This window comes from Molossus molossus, unplaced genomic scaffold, assembly GCF_014108415.1.
Source record: "Molossus molossus isolate mMolMol1 unplaced genomic scaffold, mMolMol1.p scaffold_m16_p_16, whole genome shotgun sequence".
NCBI lineage: Eukaryota > Metazoa > Chordata > Mammalia > Chiroptera > Molossidae > Molossus > Molossus molossus.
In genome coordinates, this window is record NW_023425351.1 from 5,694,623 (window position 1) to 5,713,499 (window position 18,877).

Sequence of the window (18,877 nt, forward strand, 5' to 3'; positions counted from 1 at the left end):
CATCATTATCACCCCAAGTCCCACGTTTATATTTATATTTATACAGAATATTTCCATTGCCAAAAAATCCTCCCTGCTCTGCCAATTCATAAATACCAACATCCGACCATCCCCAGCTCTGCAACCACTGATCTGCTGTCTCCATAGTTCTGAGGTCACTAGAGGGTCACATAGTTGGAATTATACAGTACATAGTCTTTTAAGATTGGCTTTTTTTTTTTTTTTCCCATTTAGCAATATGTATATGGTCCCTTTGTGTCTTTTTATTAACTTTATTTTCGCTGTTGACACAATTAAAGATGTCGCGTGTTTCCCCCGTTCCCACCTCCACCCAGGCCCCGCCCCCTCCCTCTGGCACCACCGCTCTGTTGTCTCTGTCTATGGGTCACATCTATGTCCTTTGGCTATCCCTTCACCTACTTTCAAGTCTCCCCCAAGCCCCTCCCCTCTGAAAGCTGTCAGTCTGTTCTACTTATCCAGGTCTCCAGTTATAATTTTTTATGTCAGTTTGTTTTGTTCATTACATTCCAGTATAAGTGAGATCATATGGTATTTGTCTTTCTCTGACTAGCTTATTTCACTTAGATAATAATTTCCAAGGCCATCCATGCTGTCACAAAAAGTAAGAGTTCCTTTTTTTTATGGCTGCTTAGTGTTCCATTGATTGAATGTACCACAGGATTTTATTCACTCACTACTGATGGGAATTAGGGCTGTTTCCAGATCTTGGCTCTTATAAATAGCACTGCTCTGAACATAGAGGTCCATATACATTTTCTGACTTGTATTTCGGGATTCTTAAGATACATCCCAGAAGAGGGATCGCTGGGTCAAATGGCAGTTCCATTTTTAATTTTTTGAGGTAACACCATACTGTTTTCCATAGTGACTGCACCAGTCTGCATTCTCACCAGCAGTGTGCTAGAGTCCCCTTTTCTCCACACCCTCACCAGCACTTGTTGTTTATTGATATATTGATGATAGCCATTCTGACAGGTGTGAGGTGATATCTCAGTGTGGTTTTAATTTGCATTTCTCTCATGATTAGTGACATAGAGCATCTTTTCATGTCCATTGGGCATCTGTATGTCCTCTTTGTTGTCACAGAACCAATTACGGACGCTTTCTGCAGTATTTTAACTGTGTTGGCCAATGTTTCCAAGTGCTCTAAGCCACGCCCAGCCATGTGCAGTTGTTCATTCATGGTGATTGGTGAATGCACGGATTTACTAGACCTATTCAGTATAAATGTAAAATTACAGTAATACATATAGAAAACATTTCTGTTAAATTAAACTTTTCATACGTACTTAATTTTAATTACACAGACGTGTCTACATACATAAAAACAGGTAAACTAACTACATTGTCAATTTTTTTAACATATGCTTTTGGAAAACCTACTTTATTATATAATGGGCTTTTGTCTTTAAGGACACCCCCTGGCCCAAATTAGTCTGTTATAACAAGGCTTTACTGTACTGTAACTTTATAGTAAGTCTTAAAGTCAGGTAGTACTAGGCCTCCCACTTTGTGCTTCTTTAATATTTCATTTGCAATTCTAGGTCTTTGTCACTCCTCCAAACAAAAAAAAATAAAAAGCTTCCTGGGATTTTGAGATTGCATTGGATCTACAGATCATGTTGGGAAGAGCTGCCATTTTGACAATAATGAGTCTTCCCAGCTTGGTGCATGGGCTATCACTCCATTTAATTATCCTTTGATTTTGTTCATCAGAGTTTTTTATATTTCCTCATACTCATTTTGCATATATTTTGTTAGAGTTATACTTAAATATTTCATTTATTTTTTATATTTCCTCATACTCATTTTGCATATATATTGTTAGAGTTATACTTAAATATTTCATTTATCTGAGTGCTAATATAACTGGTAGTGTATTTTTATTTCAAATCTCACTTATTCATTGTTGGTATGTAGAAAAGTGATTAGTTTCTTTTTTTAAAATTTAAATATGTTTTATTTATTTATTCATTTTTAAGAGAGGAAGGGAGAGAGAGATGGAAACATCAAACGGCTGGCTCCTGCAGGGCCCCTACTTGGGATAGAGCCCCAAATCCAGGCATATGCCCTGACCAGGAATTGAACCAGGACCTCTCAGTCCATGGGACGACGCTAAATCCACTGAGCCACAATGGCTGGGCAAGTGATTAGTTTTTGTATAGCAAACTTGTATCCTGCAAACTTGCTATAATTTCTTATTAGTTCCAGATTTTCTACATATATGATCACGTTGTCTGCAACAAAGACAGTTTTATATCTTCCTTCCCAACCTATATACTGTTATTTTCTTGCATTATTTCATTGGCTAGTACTTCCCATATGATGTCAAAAAGAAGAGGTGAGAGGAGATGTCCTTGCCCTGTTCCTGATTTTAGTGGGGATCTTTCTAATCTCTCACCATTGAGTATGTTAGCCATAATTTTTTTGTAGGTATTCTTTATCAAGTAGAGAAATTTCCCCTCTGTTCCTACTTTACTGAAAGGTTTTTTGTTTGTTTTGGTTTATCATGAAGAGTGGTATATTTTGTCAAATGCTTTTTTCTGTATATATTATATAATTGTGTGATTTATCTATTTAGGCTGTTGATTTGATAGTTAACATCAATTAATTTTTTAATGTTGAACTAAGTTTTTATTGCTAAGATAAATCATATTTGGTTGTGACATTTAATTCTTTATATATATTGTTGAATTCAATTTGCTAATATTTTGTTAAGAAAGATATTGGTCTGTATTTCTTCTACTTGTAATTGTTGTTTTTCTTATAATATTTTTGTTTGGTTTTGGTATTAGGGTAATTTTAGTTTCAAAGAATGAGTTAGAAAGTATTACCACTGCTTCTAATCAGTGAAAGAGAGAATTGGTATAATTTCTACCTTAAAGTTTTGGCACAATTTCCACTGGACCTGGTGCTTTCTGTTTTGGAAGCTTATTAATTATTGATTCATTTTCTTGAATAAGACATAAGCCTATTCAGATCATCTTTTTCTTCTTGTGTGACTTTTAGCAAATGTTTTCTTTCAAGGAATAGGTCTATTTTATATAAGCTATCAACTGGGGGCATAGAGTTTTTCATAGTATTTCTTCACTATTTTTAAATGTACCTAGATTTGTGATGATGTCTCTTGTTAATTTCTGATATTATAAATTTATTTTCTTTGTCTTTTTTTCTCAGCCGGCCTAGAGGCATCTCAATTTTATTGATCTTGTATTACAAACACAGGAAAAAAAGAAAAAACTGCACACATGGGACTAATTCTGCACAGCAAAAGAAACAAGCATCAAAACGGAAAGGGAACCCCTGTATGGGAGAGCATGATTGCCAACGACCCAGCTTTTTGTTTCCGTGAATTTTCTTATTGATTCCATGTTTCAATTTCATCAATTTCTGCTCTAATTTTTATTTATTTATTTTCTTTACTTTAAATTTAATTTCTCCCTTTTTCTAGTTTTATAAGGTAGAAACTGATGTTATTAATTTTGTCTGCCTTTTTTAATATGTGCATTTAATGCTATACTTTTTCACCTAGGCACTGCTCTTACTGCATCCCAAATTTTTGATCAGGTGTGTTTTCATTTTCATTTAGTTCAAAATATTTTAAACATTTTCCTTGAGGTTTCTTCTTTTAGACATATTTTATTTTGAAGTGTATTGTTGAGTATTTATGTATTTTGGGCTTTTCTGGTTATCTTTCTGTTGTTACTTTCCATGTTAGTTCCACTGTGTTCTGAGATCAGGCATTGTATGATTTCTCTCATGTTAAATCTTTCATTGTGTTTAATGGTTCAGAATTTATCTACATTGGTGAATGTACTATTACATGTATTTTAAAAATTATGAATTGGGCTTCTGAAAACCATACAATCTGTTAAACATTCTTCTTTTGCCGAGCCAGTGTGTCTCAGTGGTTGAGCATCGACCCATGCACCAAGAGGTCGCCGGTTCAATACCCCGTCAGGGCACTTGCCCAGGTTGTGGGCCTGATCCCCAGTGGGAGGCATTTTTGAGGCAGCCAATTGATGTTTCCATCTCTCCCATCTTTTCTCTCTAAAATCAATAAAGAAACAATTTTTTTTTTATTCTTCTTTTAACAAACCTCAGAGGAGAGGAAGTAGGAAGAGATAAACCAAAGAACATAGACATATGCATAACTAAAGGGGAGCGGGGTCAGGGAGTAGGGTGTCAGTGGGGGGAAAAGGAGAAACATCTGTAACAAAAATAAATTAATTTAAATAATTTCTTATTTTATTATTTATCTGTCAATATCCAATTAAATATTTAATAAGTTAACTCAGATGCCACCTATTATATAATATTTTTTTTAATCCATACATTTGAAATGAATCTGTGCCATTTTAGTACTCTCGGATTTCCTAGTCCATTTATTGTAGAACTTGTTCTCCGTGTTTATTAACCTGTTTGTGTATCTGCTGTATACTGTTCTTTCTTACCAGGCTTCAAGTTCCATGAGGAGGGGCCATATATGCTCATTTTCATTGCTCATAATACTGGTACAGTGTCAGTGCTCTGAGTCTCAATTTGTAAGTGCAAAAATATCACCCCGTTTTATTTTAACCTTCTGCCTTTGCTAACTTGAGATCTAGTTGTCATTCCAGAAAGCTCTACTGTCAGACTGAATTCTGACATTTCTGTTCTTTGACCATAACCTCTTTCTTTTTATATCCACCTAATTAACTATTACTTTTTCATCATTTTTTCCCTTTCAGATGTCTGGTTCATAAATCTATGCAGGATGTATCTGTATTTCTCCCTAGACCGGGATTCATGTTCACCCATATCAATTAGGAGTTTCTGCCACCGTAGCTTACCCTCTCGTTTTGACCTCCTACTTTTCTAACACTTAGCCCTCATTAACTTCAATTTATAGCCTTTTCTTTTTAATGTACCAGAATTCCTTGGCAAAAGAACAATTTGTGCAAAATCAGTCCCAATATATCTGGTCTCTGGGAACGAGGTTTTCAGTTAGTAAGAATCTTTCTACCCTCACAGCAATCGGCATTGCGTGTTGTAGATCCTTTTGCACACCTGCTAGATATTTCACTCATCTCTTTCTGACAGAAAAACCCTGTTCCTCATAACATGGCTTCCACAGTTTATCTTTCCTCTTAAATGCCTGAATCTTTCCATCTCTATGTCATGCTAAGAAGACAACATTGCCCTCTAACTCTTGAATAGCTAGTCTCCAGCCAGTAATAGTACCACATTGTATGCCTTTATTCTATTTTTGTCATAATTTACAGGTTTTTGAAATATATGTCCTCTCATTTTATCAATCAAAAATATTTCTTTTTTTAAGAGTCTTTTTTTATTAATTTATTTTTGTTATAGATGTTTCTCCTTTTTCACCCGTTGACACCCTCCTCTGGATCCTGCCCTCAACCCCAAAGTATCGCTGACTATGTCCATTGGTTAGGCATATATGCACATAAATTGTTTGGTTTATCTCTTCCCTCCCCACCCCCACCATCCTCTGATGAGGTTTGTCAGTGTGAACCCTATTTATGTATCTCTGGATCTATTTTGTTCATCAGCTTATTCTGTTCATTATATTCCACAAATAAGCAAGATCATGTGATATTTGTCTTTCTCTGTTTGGCTTATTTCACTTAGCATAACACTCTTCAAGTCCCTCCATGTCAGCTCAAAGGATAAGAGATCTTTCTTGCTTACAGCTTCATAGTATTCCATTGTATATATGTACCACAGCTTTTTTATCCACTCATCTACTGATAGACACTTGGGCTATTTCCATATCTTAGCTGATATGTAAATAGTGTTGATATGAACATAGAGGTAAATATATTCTTTCTAATTGGTGTTTCAGGCCTCTTAGGATATATTCCTAGAAGTGGGATCACTGGGACAAATGGCAGTTACACTTTTATTTTTTTGAGGAAATACCATATTGTTCGCCATAGTGGCTGTATCAGTCTGCATTCCCACCAGCAGTGTACTAGAGTCCCCTTTTCTCCATACTCTGGCCAGCACTTGTTGTTTGATGATTTGTTGATGGCAGCCATTCTGACAGATGTGAGGTGATACCTCATAGTCATTTTAATTTGCATCTTTCTGATGATTAGTGACATTCAGCATTTTTTTCGAAAGTGTCTTGGCCATTTGTATGCCCTGTTTGAAGAGGTATCTACTTAGGTCCTCTGCCCATTTTTTAATTGGGTTCTTTGTCTTCCTTTTGTTGAGATGTATGAGTACTCTATATATTTTGAAAATTAACCCCTTATCAAATGTGTCGTTGGCAAGTATGCTCTCCCATGCAGGGGTTCCCTTTCCATTTTGATGCTTGTTTCTTTTGCTGTGCAGAAGATTTTTAGTTTGATGTAGTCCCATGTGTTCAGTTTTTCCTTTTTTTCTCTTGTCATAGGCATTGTAGCAGTGAAAATTCTGCTGCATGTGATGTCTGAGATTTTGCTGCTTACATTTTCTTTTAGGATTTTCGTGGGTCACATTTAAGTCTTTTGTCTGTTTTTAGTTTATTTTTGTGTATGGTGTAAGTTGGTGGTCTAGTTTCATTGTTTTGCATGTAGCTGTCCAATTTTCCCAGCACCATTTATTAAAGAGTCTGTCTTTACTCCATTGTATGCTCTTGTCAACTTTGCCAAATATTAATTGAGCATATTGTCTTGGATCAATTTCCTGGGTTCTCTGTTCTATTCCATTGATCTATATGCCTGTTCTTATGCCAGTACCAGGCTGTTTTGATTATAGTAGCTTTGTAGTATAATCTGATATCTGGTATTGTGATCTCTTCTACTTTGTTCTTCTTTTTCAAGATTGCTGTGGCTATTCCGGGTCTTTTTTGGTTCCATAGAAACTTTTGGAGTATTTAGTCTAGTTCTGCAAAATATGTCATTGATATTTTAATTAAATATTGCATTGAATCTATAGATTGCTTTGGGTAGTATGGACATTTTAATTCTTCCAAATCATGAGCAATGTATATGCTTCCACTTTTTTATATCTTCTTCTATTTCTTTCTTTAATGTCCTGTAGTTTTCTGCAAATAGGTCCTTTACTTCTTTGGTTAGGTTTATTACTAGGTATCTTAATTTTTTTGCTGCAATGGTAAATTGGACTGTTTTTTTCAGTTTCCCTTTCTGTGAGTTTGTTACTGGTGTATAAGAATGCTATTAATTTTTTGATGTTAATTTTGTATCCTGCTACCTTGACAAATTTATTAAATCTAGCAGGTTTTTGATGAAGTCTTTAGGGTTTTCTATGTATAATATCATGTCATCTGCAAATAATGACAGTTTTGCATCCTCCTTTCCGATTTGGATACCTTTTATTTTTTCTTCTTGTCTAATTGCTGTGGCTAAGACCTCCTTAATCAAAAATCTTTCATCTGACCTGAAAAAGTACTGGAATATGCTCTTTCAAAGTTTATTCCTTATTGATTTTTTTAAAAATTTCCAGAGATGCTCAAGTTCCCAGGGTATGAAAAATTTTATAATGTAATTGATAATCTTGTGTTCTTGAATAGACTGTCAAAAACTTGAGAAATGAAACCAGTAGGAACTCTTTAACGACATAATTTTCACCATTTTGAAAAACCTGTGATAATTGATCTAGAGCTGTTCATAGGAAGTTTGAGCTTTTACAGAGAGAAATCTCTACCTCAAGGGGTTTATGGAACTTTCTTTCTTTGCACCACAAAACAATTGTGTCAGAACAGGTGGAAAGGTGGGATATATATGAGAAGACTGTACTAAACAAAGGGGCACTTACATGTTCATGGAGTAGGTAACATCTAGTAGGATCTTAATTTTATTCAGTTGAATGTTTTTTGAAAATCTTTGAATGTTCCTGGTTTATATAGAACACTGTGTTTGTGAAACTGTTGGCCTAGCTCTGAAAATGGGAAAATGTCAATCACTCTGGACCCAAATGTATAGAACCATGTATAAAACTAGAGCAATGTAATGGCAAGGGCAAGGTACATCAAAACAGGAATGCTGTTTCTGTCTTTCGTATTGAGTCCTTCCCTTCAGTCAGTAACCATAACCATGATACATCTTGAATTTTATATCCCTCTCCTCCTCCCATCACAATATAAATACAATAAGCTTACACATACTTTTTCTTTCTTTACCAAAATAATCTTCTTATGGCAAGCTGTTTTTCAGTCCAATTGGCTCCATAAATTATTCTATCCAAAATCACCTCCAAATTAATCACTGTTTCTCAGTTTTTTCAGTATATCTCTTGTATTATGGATATGATCAACCATTTCATTCTCTTTACAACCCTGCTTGAAATACTGTCTTTGATATTAGAGTGTCATGCTTAGTTCTTCTTGTATTTACTGATTGGTTCTGTTTCCTCCTCAGATCCCCTAAACTATACATTCCTAAAAGTACCATCCTTCAATGGGCAACTATGAACTGAGCGTTTACTATGAGCAAGATTCATATATACTTATTTGATAAGCTACTTGAATTTTTGAAAACACAGTTCTCACAACCACAGTCCTCACCTATGGTTCATATACTAAATTTCATCCCAAAGTACCCAATATGGCACTGTCTCAAATGTCCTCACCTCAGGAGAAAAAGGCTGTGTGCTCCTGGAAGGACACTAGAAATTGTCTGTCATTTATAATTTTCTAAAAATAATACCACAGATTAGTACACTTAATTTCAAATCTATTTTCAAAGTTTGTAATAAACATGCAATCGATGATACTCCTACTCAAACAACTGTAGAGACAGCATTCTCCCTCATTACAACTAATATTACATACGGATACTTTAGAACCATAAAGCATGCTAAGCACTGAAATTACAGAGGTAAATACTGTTTCCAAAACTCAAATATACAGTGTGTATATATTATACGTATACTAATATATATATATATTCATTATGCTTATTTTTCACATAAAAAATAAAGCTTAGAGATTAAAAGATCAACCAAAGTTCACAAACCTCTGTTTCCCATTCTAATTCCCTGACACTGCAATGTTCTTCAATATTATGACATTTCAGAATTTAAATTAGATATATTATTTTAGACATAGTATTTATAACTCAAATAATTATATGAAATTATATATGTAATATGAAATTAAACATACATTAGACATATTATGAATTCATTGCCTTATAAAATACATTAACGATCCCATCACTGATAAAATTGTTGTGATGTTTTAATTCATATCTGCCCAATAGTGTAAGATAGAAACAAAACTGTAGCAATTAAATATGAGAAATACTACATCATTGAAGTTAAAATAATGGACCTTGGCAAACCAACCAACAAACTGTAGCCTAGTTTTCTAACTAAGCTAAATAATCTCCTATATTTGTCATCATGAAATTTTTTATATTTTCTTTATTTATCCTTACTGTTTCTGCTGTCTGTGAGCTTCTCTAAAGAAGAAACCAAACACATCTCCCAGGTACAGACATTAAATAAACTTATTGAGTGAGTGAGTGAACAACAAATTTGCACTTAAATCAGACTTGCTGTTCTATCCACTCTGGATAATGCTATGTTTAAAAGTGTTCATTACGGCGAATTTATTGAATGAAATGATTCAATTGCTAAAACCTGTTGATGTTTTGAGCTGCCAAAAATAAAAATATAGCCTGGCCAGTATGCTCAGTGGATTGAGCGTCGTCCCTTGGCCTGAGAGGTCCCAGTTCAATTCCCAGTCAGGGCACATGCCCAGGTTGCAGGCTCGATCCCCAGTAGGGGGTGTGCAGGAGGCAGCTGATCAATTTTTCTCTCTCACATCGATGTTTTCATCTCTCCCTTCCTCTCTCTCTCTAAAAAAAAAAAAAGAAAAAAAAATCAATAAGAACATATTTTAAAAATAAAATAAGCCCTGGACAGTTTGGCTCAGTGGTTGGAGATCGGCCCGCGGACCAGAGAGTCCTGGGTTTGGTTCCCGATGAGGGCACGTACCTCAGTTGCAGTTTGTCCCCCCAGATGGGACCATGTGGGTGGTAGCCAGTCGATGTGTCTCTCTCACATCTATGTTTCTCTCATTCTCTCTTCCTCCTTCTCTCCCTCCTGCTCTGTCTGAAGACAAATGCAAAAATATGTCCTCGGGTGAAGACTAAATAAAATAAAATAAAATAAAATAAAATAAAATAAAATAAAATAAAATAAAATAAAATAAAATAAAATAAAAATGTAAGCTGTCATCTGGACTTACTCAATTTTTTTTCTCTTAAATTGTCTTAGCCAAATACTTGCACATCATGAAGTAAACATTTTTTAAAGTAAAAAAACACACAAAAAAATATACACATTTTTTAAAAATTAGCATTAATAGAAATATTAAGAAAGTTCTTAAGGCAGAAAAAAATGATAACAACAAAAAAGAGATAATAAAGAACAGAAAAATTAAAGGTAGGATATATATTTGAATAAATATTTATGTAAAATAATAAAATAATTAATATCTTGAGGAGTTTAAATTATACATATAATTAAAATCATTTACAAAATATGCTCAAAGAGAGAAAATAAATAAATGAGTTAAAGAGTTCTAGGTTTCTGGTATTTTCTGAAAAAAAAATCAAAATTAATAAATTGCATTATATTTGGATAAATTATGTACAGATAGTGCTGTGGTCTGAATATTGTTGCCCTGCCCCACTCCCAATTCATCTGTCAAAACCCTAAGGTAGTAGTTCTCAACCTTCCTAATGATGCGACCCTTTAATACAGTTCCTCATGTTGTGTGTGGGCGCATCTGCATGTGGGCGGACCCGCCTGGAGACGATAGAAGAGCGAAGAGAGGTGTCTTGGTTCTTAAGACCATCGGAAATATGTGTTTTCCGATGTTCTTAGGCGACCACTGTGAAAGGGTCATTCTATCCCCAAAGGGATCGCGACCCCTAGGTTGAGAACCGCTGGACCTAATGCTTCATGTGATAGTAGTAACAGGTGGGGTCTTTGGTAGATGCTTACGCCACAAGCCTGGCTGGCTCGTGAATGACATTTGTGCCTTATCAAAGAGGCTCCAGAGAGATTCCTGGCCCCTTCCACCAGGTGAGGACACAGAGAGAAGGCACCACCTCTGGACCAGGAAGACAGCCCTCACTAGAGAACCCAACCATGATGCTGTCTTGATCTTGGACTGCAAGCATTCAGAACGGTGAGAAATAAATTTCCGCTGTTTATATGACACCCATTCTGTGGTCTTTTGCTATTGAAGCCCAAATGCATTAAGACATATGGTGTGATGTTTAGGCCATAACCAAAACAACACTAAAAGGATGTATACATGATAATATATAAAAGGAATATTAAAGAATAAAGACATTTACGTATTGACAATAAGGAAAAAAAATAAAGAAGATAGAATACAAAAACTAGTGTGACTCTCAAATCTAAAAAAATAAAATAAATTAAACCAGTTGCAAAATGGTCAAAAGACATGAACAGACTCTCACCAAAGAGAATTTCATGTGACTACTAGGCACATGAAGGATGTTCAACATCATTAGGATATGCAAATTCAGGTCCCAATGACATATCACTTCATACCTATGAGAAAGGGAAAATAAAAATAGCAATACCACCAATGCTGGCAAGGATCTGTAGAAACTGAATCACTCATACACTGGTGGTAGGAATGTAAAATTTTACAACCACTCTAAAAAAGAATTTGGCTGTTTCCTAAGAATCTAAATTTTCTATTATCATACAGCTCTGAACTGGAGCTCTTGAGAATTTACCCAAAGAAATAAAAATGAATGTTCACACAAACATCTATACACAGATCTTCACAGCATGTTTATTTACAATTGTCAAAAAACTTCAAACAACCAGATGTCTTTAAACAACTGAAGTTTTGAAAACACCCATACCATGAAATACTGCTCAGAAATAAAAGAAAATTAACAACTGAAAAATGTACCTTATTGGAAGAATTGTCAGGGAATTATGTGGAGTGATACAATTTAATCGAATAAGGTTACATAACATTAGATTCCATAATTATAATGTTCTTAAAATGATAAAATATAAGATGAAGAACAGATTAGTAATTATCGGGGGTTAGGGACATGGTGGGGGAGGGGTGATTCTGGCATGGTTACAGAAGGGCCATGGAAGGACTCCTGTGGTAAAGAAACTGTTTATACCATGGCTGTGTTGGTGAATACAGGAACATGCATATGTGATAAAATTCTATAGAACTAAGCATAATCATATGCACACATGAAAGTTGAATGAGTGGTAGATTCTATCAATGTCAGTTTCCTAAATGTGGTATTGTACTTCATTTCGACAAGATGTTACCATTTTGGAAAATAGGTAAAGGGTAAATGGAACCACTCTGTATTATTTCTTACAACTGCAGATAAAATATTTTACAACTGAAGAGAAAATATATAATGATGAAAACTAGAGTGTTAACTAGAAAACAAGTATTAAAAAGTTAAATATTATTCAAAATACATCAATAGCTGCATTAAAAATACCTAGACCGCCCTAGCCAGTTTGGCTCAGCTGTTAGAGCGTTGGCTTGCAGTCCGGAGAGACCCAGGTTCATTTCCCGCTAAGGGCATGTACCTCGGTTGCAGTTTGTCCCCGGCCCTGGTTGGTTGTGCGGGTGGCAGCCACTCGATGTGTCCCTTTTGCATCAATGTTTCTCTCTCTCTCTCTCTCTCTCTCTCTCTCTCTCTCTCTCTCTCTCCCTCCCTCCCTCCCACTCTATCTGAACAAAATATCAAAAAATGTCCTCAGGTGAAGACTAAGAAAATAAATTAAAAAAATAAATAAATAAATAAAAATACCTAGACCAAATAATCCAATTAAAAGACTAAGTTTGTTACTTTAGATTAAAAGCAAAAAGAAGAAAGAAAGCAACACCTAAACATGTACAGCTCAGAAGAGACATATTTCATAGATTAAGACCCAGAGGAGTTGAAAGATAGATAGAGAATATACAATGTAAATATTAACCAATAGATAGCTGGTGTAATTATTCTATTGTAAAGTAGACTAGAAAGCAAAAACATTTCCAGAGATATAGGACATTTATAATAAAAGTTTCATACTTCTGGAAGTTACAAAAATCTCAAATCTGCTAGTATCCCATAATGTGAAATTAAGTACATCAGGTATATAAACGACACAACTAAAAGGAAAAATACATAAAGCCACTATCAGTGAGAGACTTGAATGAACCTTTCTCAATACCTAATACAATAAACAGACAAAAACATCATTACTGATACAGAGGATCAGAATTCCTAGTGAACAAACATGCCCTCTTGAAATATGTGGAAAACTGCACTGAAGAAAATAACAATACATGTTATTTGTAAGTACATATAAAACACTTGACAAAATTATTCATACCCTGGGTGAAATCAAATCTCAACAAATATCAAAGGATTGAGCTCATTCAGCATAACATTATACTAGAAAGCAGTAACAAAAAAATAATTAGAAAATTCTAAAATATCTTAAATTTTTGCAATACATTTTTTATATTAGTCCATGGGTCAAACAAGTAATTATAAAGAAAATTCAGAAACTATCAGTAAATAAATTTTTTAAAGAACATGAATATCAATACTTGGGAACTTCTGGCTAAGAAAGAGTAGCCTTCCAGGTGTTCCCTAATACAATTAAAGAACTGTGGATATAACTCAACGAGTACCGAGATGTAGGTAGTCCCTGAAAAGTGCAATGACAAAACCTCTTGCCCAGGGATCTCTAGACTGGAAAGTGACAGGGTGGTAAGCCCCCTGGGTTCCCTTATTGCCTCCCATATACTCTAGATGTGTACTTTAGAAACCTCTAACCCAGAATCATCAATAGCAAGATAAAAATTTGCTTCAAGGAAAGTCTATTTTCTCTGGTTAAAAGACTGGGAAATAAGTGGGCTAAAGACATAAACCCTTTTTGGCTACCTGCCCTAATCCAATCAAACATCAGTAGAGACACTGCCCTGTCTCCCCCAAGGGTTCAGCAGAGGTGAACAGGGAGCTGGTGTACTGCCCATCTTCTGGTTCCCCCCCTGGTAGTGGTCCAGGGGCCAAGCAGAGAGCTGATCTTCCATCCCCCACCTGGAAGGAGCAGGCAGCACCCAGTTCCCTGCCAGGGTAGCATCAGTGAGGTCCAGTGGGGAGCTGAACTTCCGTCCCCACCCTGCAGCAATTACACTGAGAAAGGTAGTATGAGATGTGGCCAGTCAGTACTCTGCCTCCCTCCCATGCTGACCACCATGACCCAGTAGGCAGATGAGCCCCCATTTTCACCAGTCATCACCAAGGCGGGATCCCATGATGGGAGGTGGGGCTGATTCACCTCAGCTTTTCCTCCAGCCCTCCCCATCTCAGCAGGGTTCTGTGGTGAGCTGAGCTTCTCTCCTACCATCACCAAAACAAAGTGCATCAGCCTCCCTGTCCACCCTCCCAGGTAGAACAGAGCCGAGCAAAGAGCTGACTGACACTCCACTCAAGGCAGTGAGGTGGTCTAGCAGGTGTTTGACTTTCACTAAGTACCATCAGCAGGGCTGAGGGGTGAGCTGAATTACATCTCAAACATCTGCAAGGAGGCAGCGCGAGTCCACGTTCACTTTTGTTGGGATGGTGACAGCAGGAAACAACATCCAGCCCTCACACCTCACCTCAACAAATGGAGTGTCCACTTTAAAAAGGAAGATAAGTAGAATCTAGGATCTCATAAATTTCATATCCAAAAAGTTCAGGATAATCTTTTTAATCACCTCTTTTCCCAAAGTCAGGAAAATAAAAACTGGAATGAGAAAAGACAATCCAAAGACACTTAATACTGACATAAATGAGATGTTAAAATTATCTGACAAGTATTTTAAAGCAGCCATCATAAAATGTTTCAACAAGTAATTGCAAGTTCTCTTGAAATACATGGAGAAATAGAAAATCTTAGCAGGAAAAAATACAGGTTATGAAAAGTATGAATGGACATGATAGAACATGAAATATATCACAACAAACAAAAGCATAGTGAATAGTCTCTCCAAAAGAGTGAAAATGACAGAGGATAAAATCAGTGAACTTTCATACAGATCTATGGAGTTTACCCAATTTTTACAGAAGGGAGAAAACCAAATGAAAAAACAAAATTAAAGTAAAGTAAGGAAGAACAGGTTCCCAAGACCTGTGGAGCAGTAAAAGAGGTAGCAGAAGAGAGAGACTGGGACTGACAAAGTGTTTCAAAAATAATGACCAAAAGCTCATAATTTGGTAAAAGTCATAAATGTACAGATTTAAGGTGAGGCCCAGATAAAATAATTTCAAAGAAATCCATGCCAAGACACATCATCATTAAACTTTTGAAAACTAATGAAAAAGAACAAACAAACAAACAAACAAAAAAAACACCTTGAACGTGGCAGGCAAGACATAACATATTATTTACAAGGTGCCACCTATTTGAATGACAGTGGAGGCCAAAAGGCAGTAACATAATATTTCCAACTGAAAGAAAAGAGTTGTCAACTACAAATTCTATAGCCAGGGAACGTACCCTACCGAATAAAGGTAAAATAAAGATATTCTCAGACAAAGGAAAACTAAGATAATTTGATGCTAGCAAATTCGTCTTTAAGAAATGGTTTAGCCCTGGCCAGTTTGGCTCAGCGGTTAGAGCATCAGCCTGCGGTCCAGAGAGACCCGGGTTCGGTTCCCGCTAAGGGCATGTACCTCGGTTGCAGTTTGTCCCCAGCCCTGGTTGGTCGTGCGGGTGGTGGCCACTGGATGTGTCTCTTTCACGTCGATGTTTCTCTCTCTCTCTCTCTCTCTCTCTCTCTCTCTCTCTCTCCCTCCCACTCTATCTGAACAAAAAAATTAAAAACAAAAAGAAATGGCTTAAAAAAAAATAAACAGAACAAAAATTAACAGAAGACTTGAAACTTTAGAAAGAACAAACTTTGAAGTGGATAAACAATGGGTTAAATACAGGATGGGGCAAAGGTAGGTTTACAGTTGCTCGTACGGAAAATAATACTATAATAAATAAATAATGCAATAATAAACTGTTTTGTATACTTACAATTATAAACCTACTTTTGCCCCACTCTGTACACTAGATTAATCATTTTTCCACCAGTTTTTAAAATTATTTTGATAACTAAAACAAAAAAATCATATCACCTGATATGGTGCTTGATGTATGTATAGGAAATGAAGATAATTATACTTACAAATTAGGGAGGATAAAAGGACTTAACCGGCCGTAGCTGGTTTGGCTCAGCTGTTAGAGCAGTGGCCCATGGACTGAAGGGTGGCAGGTTTGATCCTGGCCCTGGTCGGGGTCATGCAGGAGGCAACAAATCAGTGTGTCTCTCTCACACCAATGTTTTTTTCTCTCTCTCTCTCTTCCTCCCACTCTATCTGAAGAGAAATGGAAAATATCCTCGGGTGAGGATTTAAAAAAAGGACTAAATGAAGTTAATGTTTCTGTACTTCATTCAAAGTAGCAAATTGTCAACACCAGAGGGTAAGAAAGTGTGTACATATCCTGCAGAAGATTTGACTATACCAAATGCTATACTCAAAAATACTAAATAAATCAAGATGCAATCCTAAAACTTGTGGGTACAGCAGACGCAAACTTTGATGGAAATGTCTAGTTCTGATTACATATATTTTTTTAAAAATCTGAAAAATTAATGATCAAATGAGGGTTTGGCAAACCTGAGGCCAATGGGCTAAATCTAGCCTGTCATCTGTTTTTATAAATAAAGTTTTATTGGAACAGAGTCATACCCATTCATTTATATGCTGTGCATGGTTTTTCTTATATAAAGGGCAAAGCTGAGTAGTTATGACAGAGACATTAGGGCCTGCGAAACCTAAAATCTTTACTACACCACTCTTCACAGAAACTTTCTGGACTCCTAGAACTTCCAATTCAAGAAACCTCAAGAACAAAAAAATCAAGCCAAAGAACTAAAGGAATGGACACAATAGAAAAAGAAGCAGAAATTATTTATAATATGCACCCATAATTAAGAGTATCAACAAAGCCCAAATGAGACCTCTGAAAAAACAAATTAATAAAATTTACAACCTCCTAGTAAAATGACCAACACAAAAGGGAAAAAACAAATTTCAGAATGAAAAGTAAGACATCACCAGTGTTCCTACACTTATTTAAAAAGATAATATTATGAGATTATAAACTACATGAAATTTTTTTTTTGCTATTAAATAAACTATACAATTTCCTTGAGAAAAAAACACTTATTAAAAAGAACACAAGAAGAAATACAAAATTCCAATAAACTATACCTATTGACACTGAATATATTACAAAGTGACTATTAGAGTCAGTGTTTTAAGTAATTTTTTTTTCACCAGATTAATAAATGTTTTACCAAATTATACTATTCTTTTCTAGTTCTTCATACTATTATAAAGATGTTGAAAGTAAGAATCAGGAGGCATCCTATGCTAAGAGTTTGACTAAAGGTCTCTTTTTCAGTCAACAGAAAACCAGGACTCAGGAAGAACTCACCTACTCAAGTCTGTCCCAGGCACATACTGAGAGAAACGAGAATGAAGTAGCGGGATCAGTCTCAGGTCACACCATCGCTTTTCCCATTTCAAGCCTGGAGATGTTGGCCATGAAGAACATGATAATGTGTCCTGAAAAGAATACCAACATTCACTATTGTTGTTCTTTTTTTTTCTTTCCTTCTGTGTTTTGAGTTTCATAAGTGACAAGTAAAAATGAGTTGTGTTTAATTTAATTCGCCAATATTTTCTGAGTATCTGCTAAGCACAAAATCCTTATAAGTGCTTGTGATTTATCAGTTACTTATGAATATTTGTGAGTATAATAAATTTTCTTATAAAACCACTTTTGCAAACTACTAAAACCCAGCTGATGTGGTGCAGTGGTTGAGCATTGACCCTGCACCAGGAGGTCACTGGTTTGATTCTCGGTCAGGGCACATGCCCAGTTTATGGGCCCGATCTCCAGTGGGGGGCATGCAGGAGGCAGCCAATCGATGTTCTTTCTCATCGATGTTTCTGTGTCTCCCTCCCTCTCTCTTCATCTCTCTCTAAAATCAATAAAGAAAAATATTTAAATAAAAAATTTTTTTAAAACTACTCAAGAAACACTTGATCATTATTTTAACTTAATGTTTATAAAATGTTTGTATTTTCTTGTATTTAATGTCATGTTAAATCAAATACTGCTGATTTAAAATTACATATATTTTATGTTTCACTAGAAGTCTGGATTTTTTTCTTATGTATAGAGGAGGCAGATGTGAATATCATTTGAGCTTTCTACTGGATGGTGATTTATGCTTCTGTCATTATACATGCTTCACTGTTAAATTGTCTTTGTGGCACTAGTGTATGAAATGATGTTGATATTTAAGTTGGCATGGGTTGTAAGGGGCCAAGGCTTAATTTGATCAGGGCACTGTTCAGGCTGATTTCTCTATTCTATGGTTTCTGAGTGATGATGTTAGAAAGAGATTCTATTTTACCCATGTTGAAACTCTTAGTCTATTATTAACCTTTTCTTTCAGATATTAATTCATTTAAAATTGCTTAGGGAATAAGAAAATGTCCTTCATTATCATTAAAGGTTGAATTTTTCTTGGTATTATTATGTGAATTGTCACCAATTGTGTAAACACAAGTCTACCAAATCCTTAGAGGAGTTTGGAACACTCAGAAGGGTGAACTGGCTAAGACCTCAGTGAGGCCCCCTGCTGGTTGGATTCAGTGAACACTAGTGTACGGCACCTATCCTTCGATGCAAGGCAGCTGCTTTTAATGCTTACTGGTGATTGCAAAAACACAAGCATATTAATCTCTCTCCTGGCCTCCATGTGCAG

The 18,877-nt window shown here is 35.7% G+C and overlaps 1 protein-coding gene across 1 annotated transcript in view; it reads right to left on the minus strand.

Moving 5' to 3' along the window:
* Positions 1 to 18,877, minus strand: part of SNTG1 (syntrophin gamma 1) — an 866,981-nt gene that overhangs the window by 185,411 nt on the left and 662,693 nt on the right. Inside the window, exon 11 of the mRNA XM_036263979.1 lies at positions 17,536 to 17,666. Coding sequence (XP_036119872.1) covers positions 17,536 to 17,666 — 131 coding nt within the window. The remainder of the gene's footprint in view (positions 1 to 17,535; positions 17,667 to 18,877) is intronic.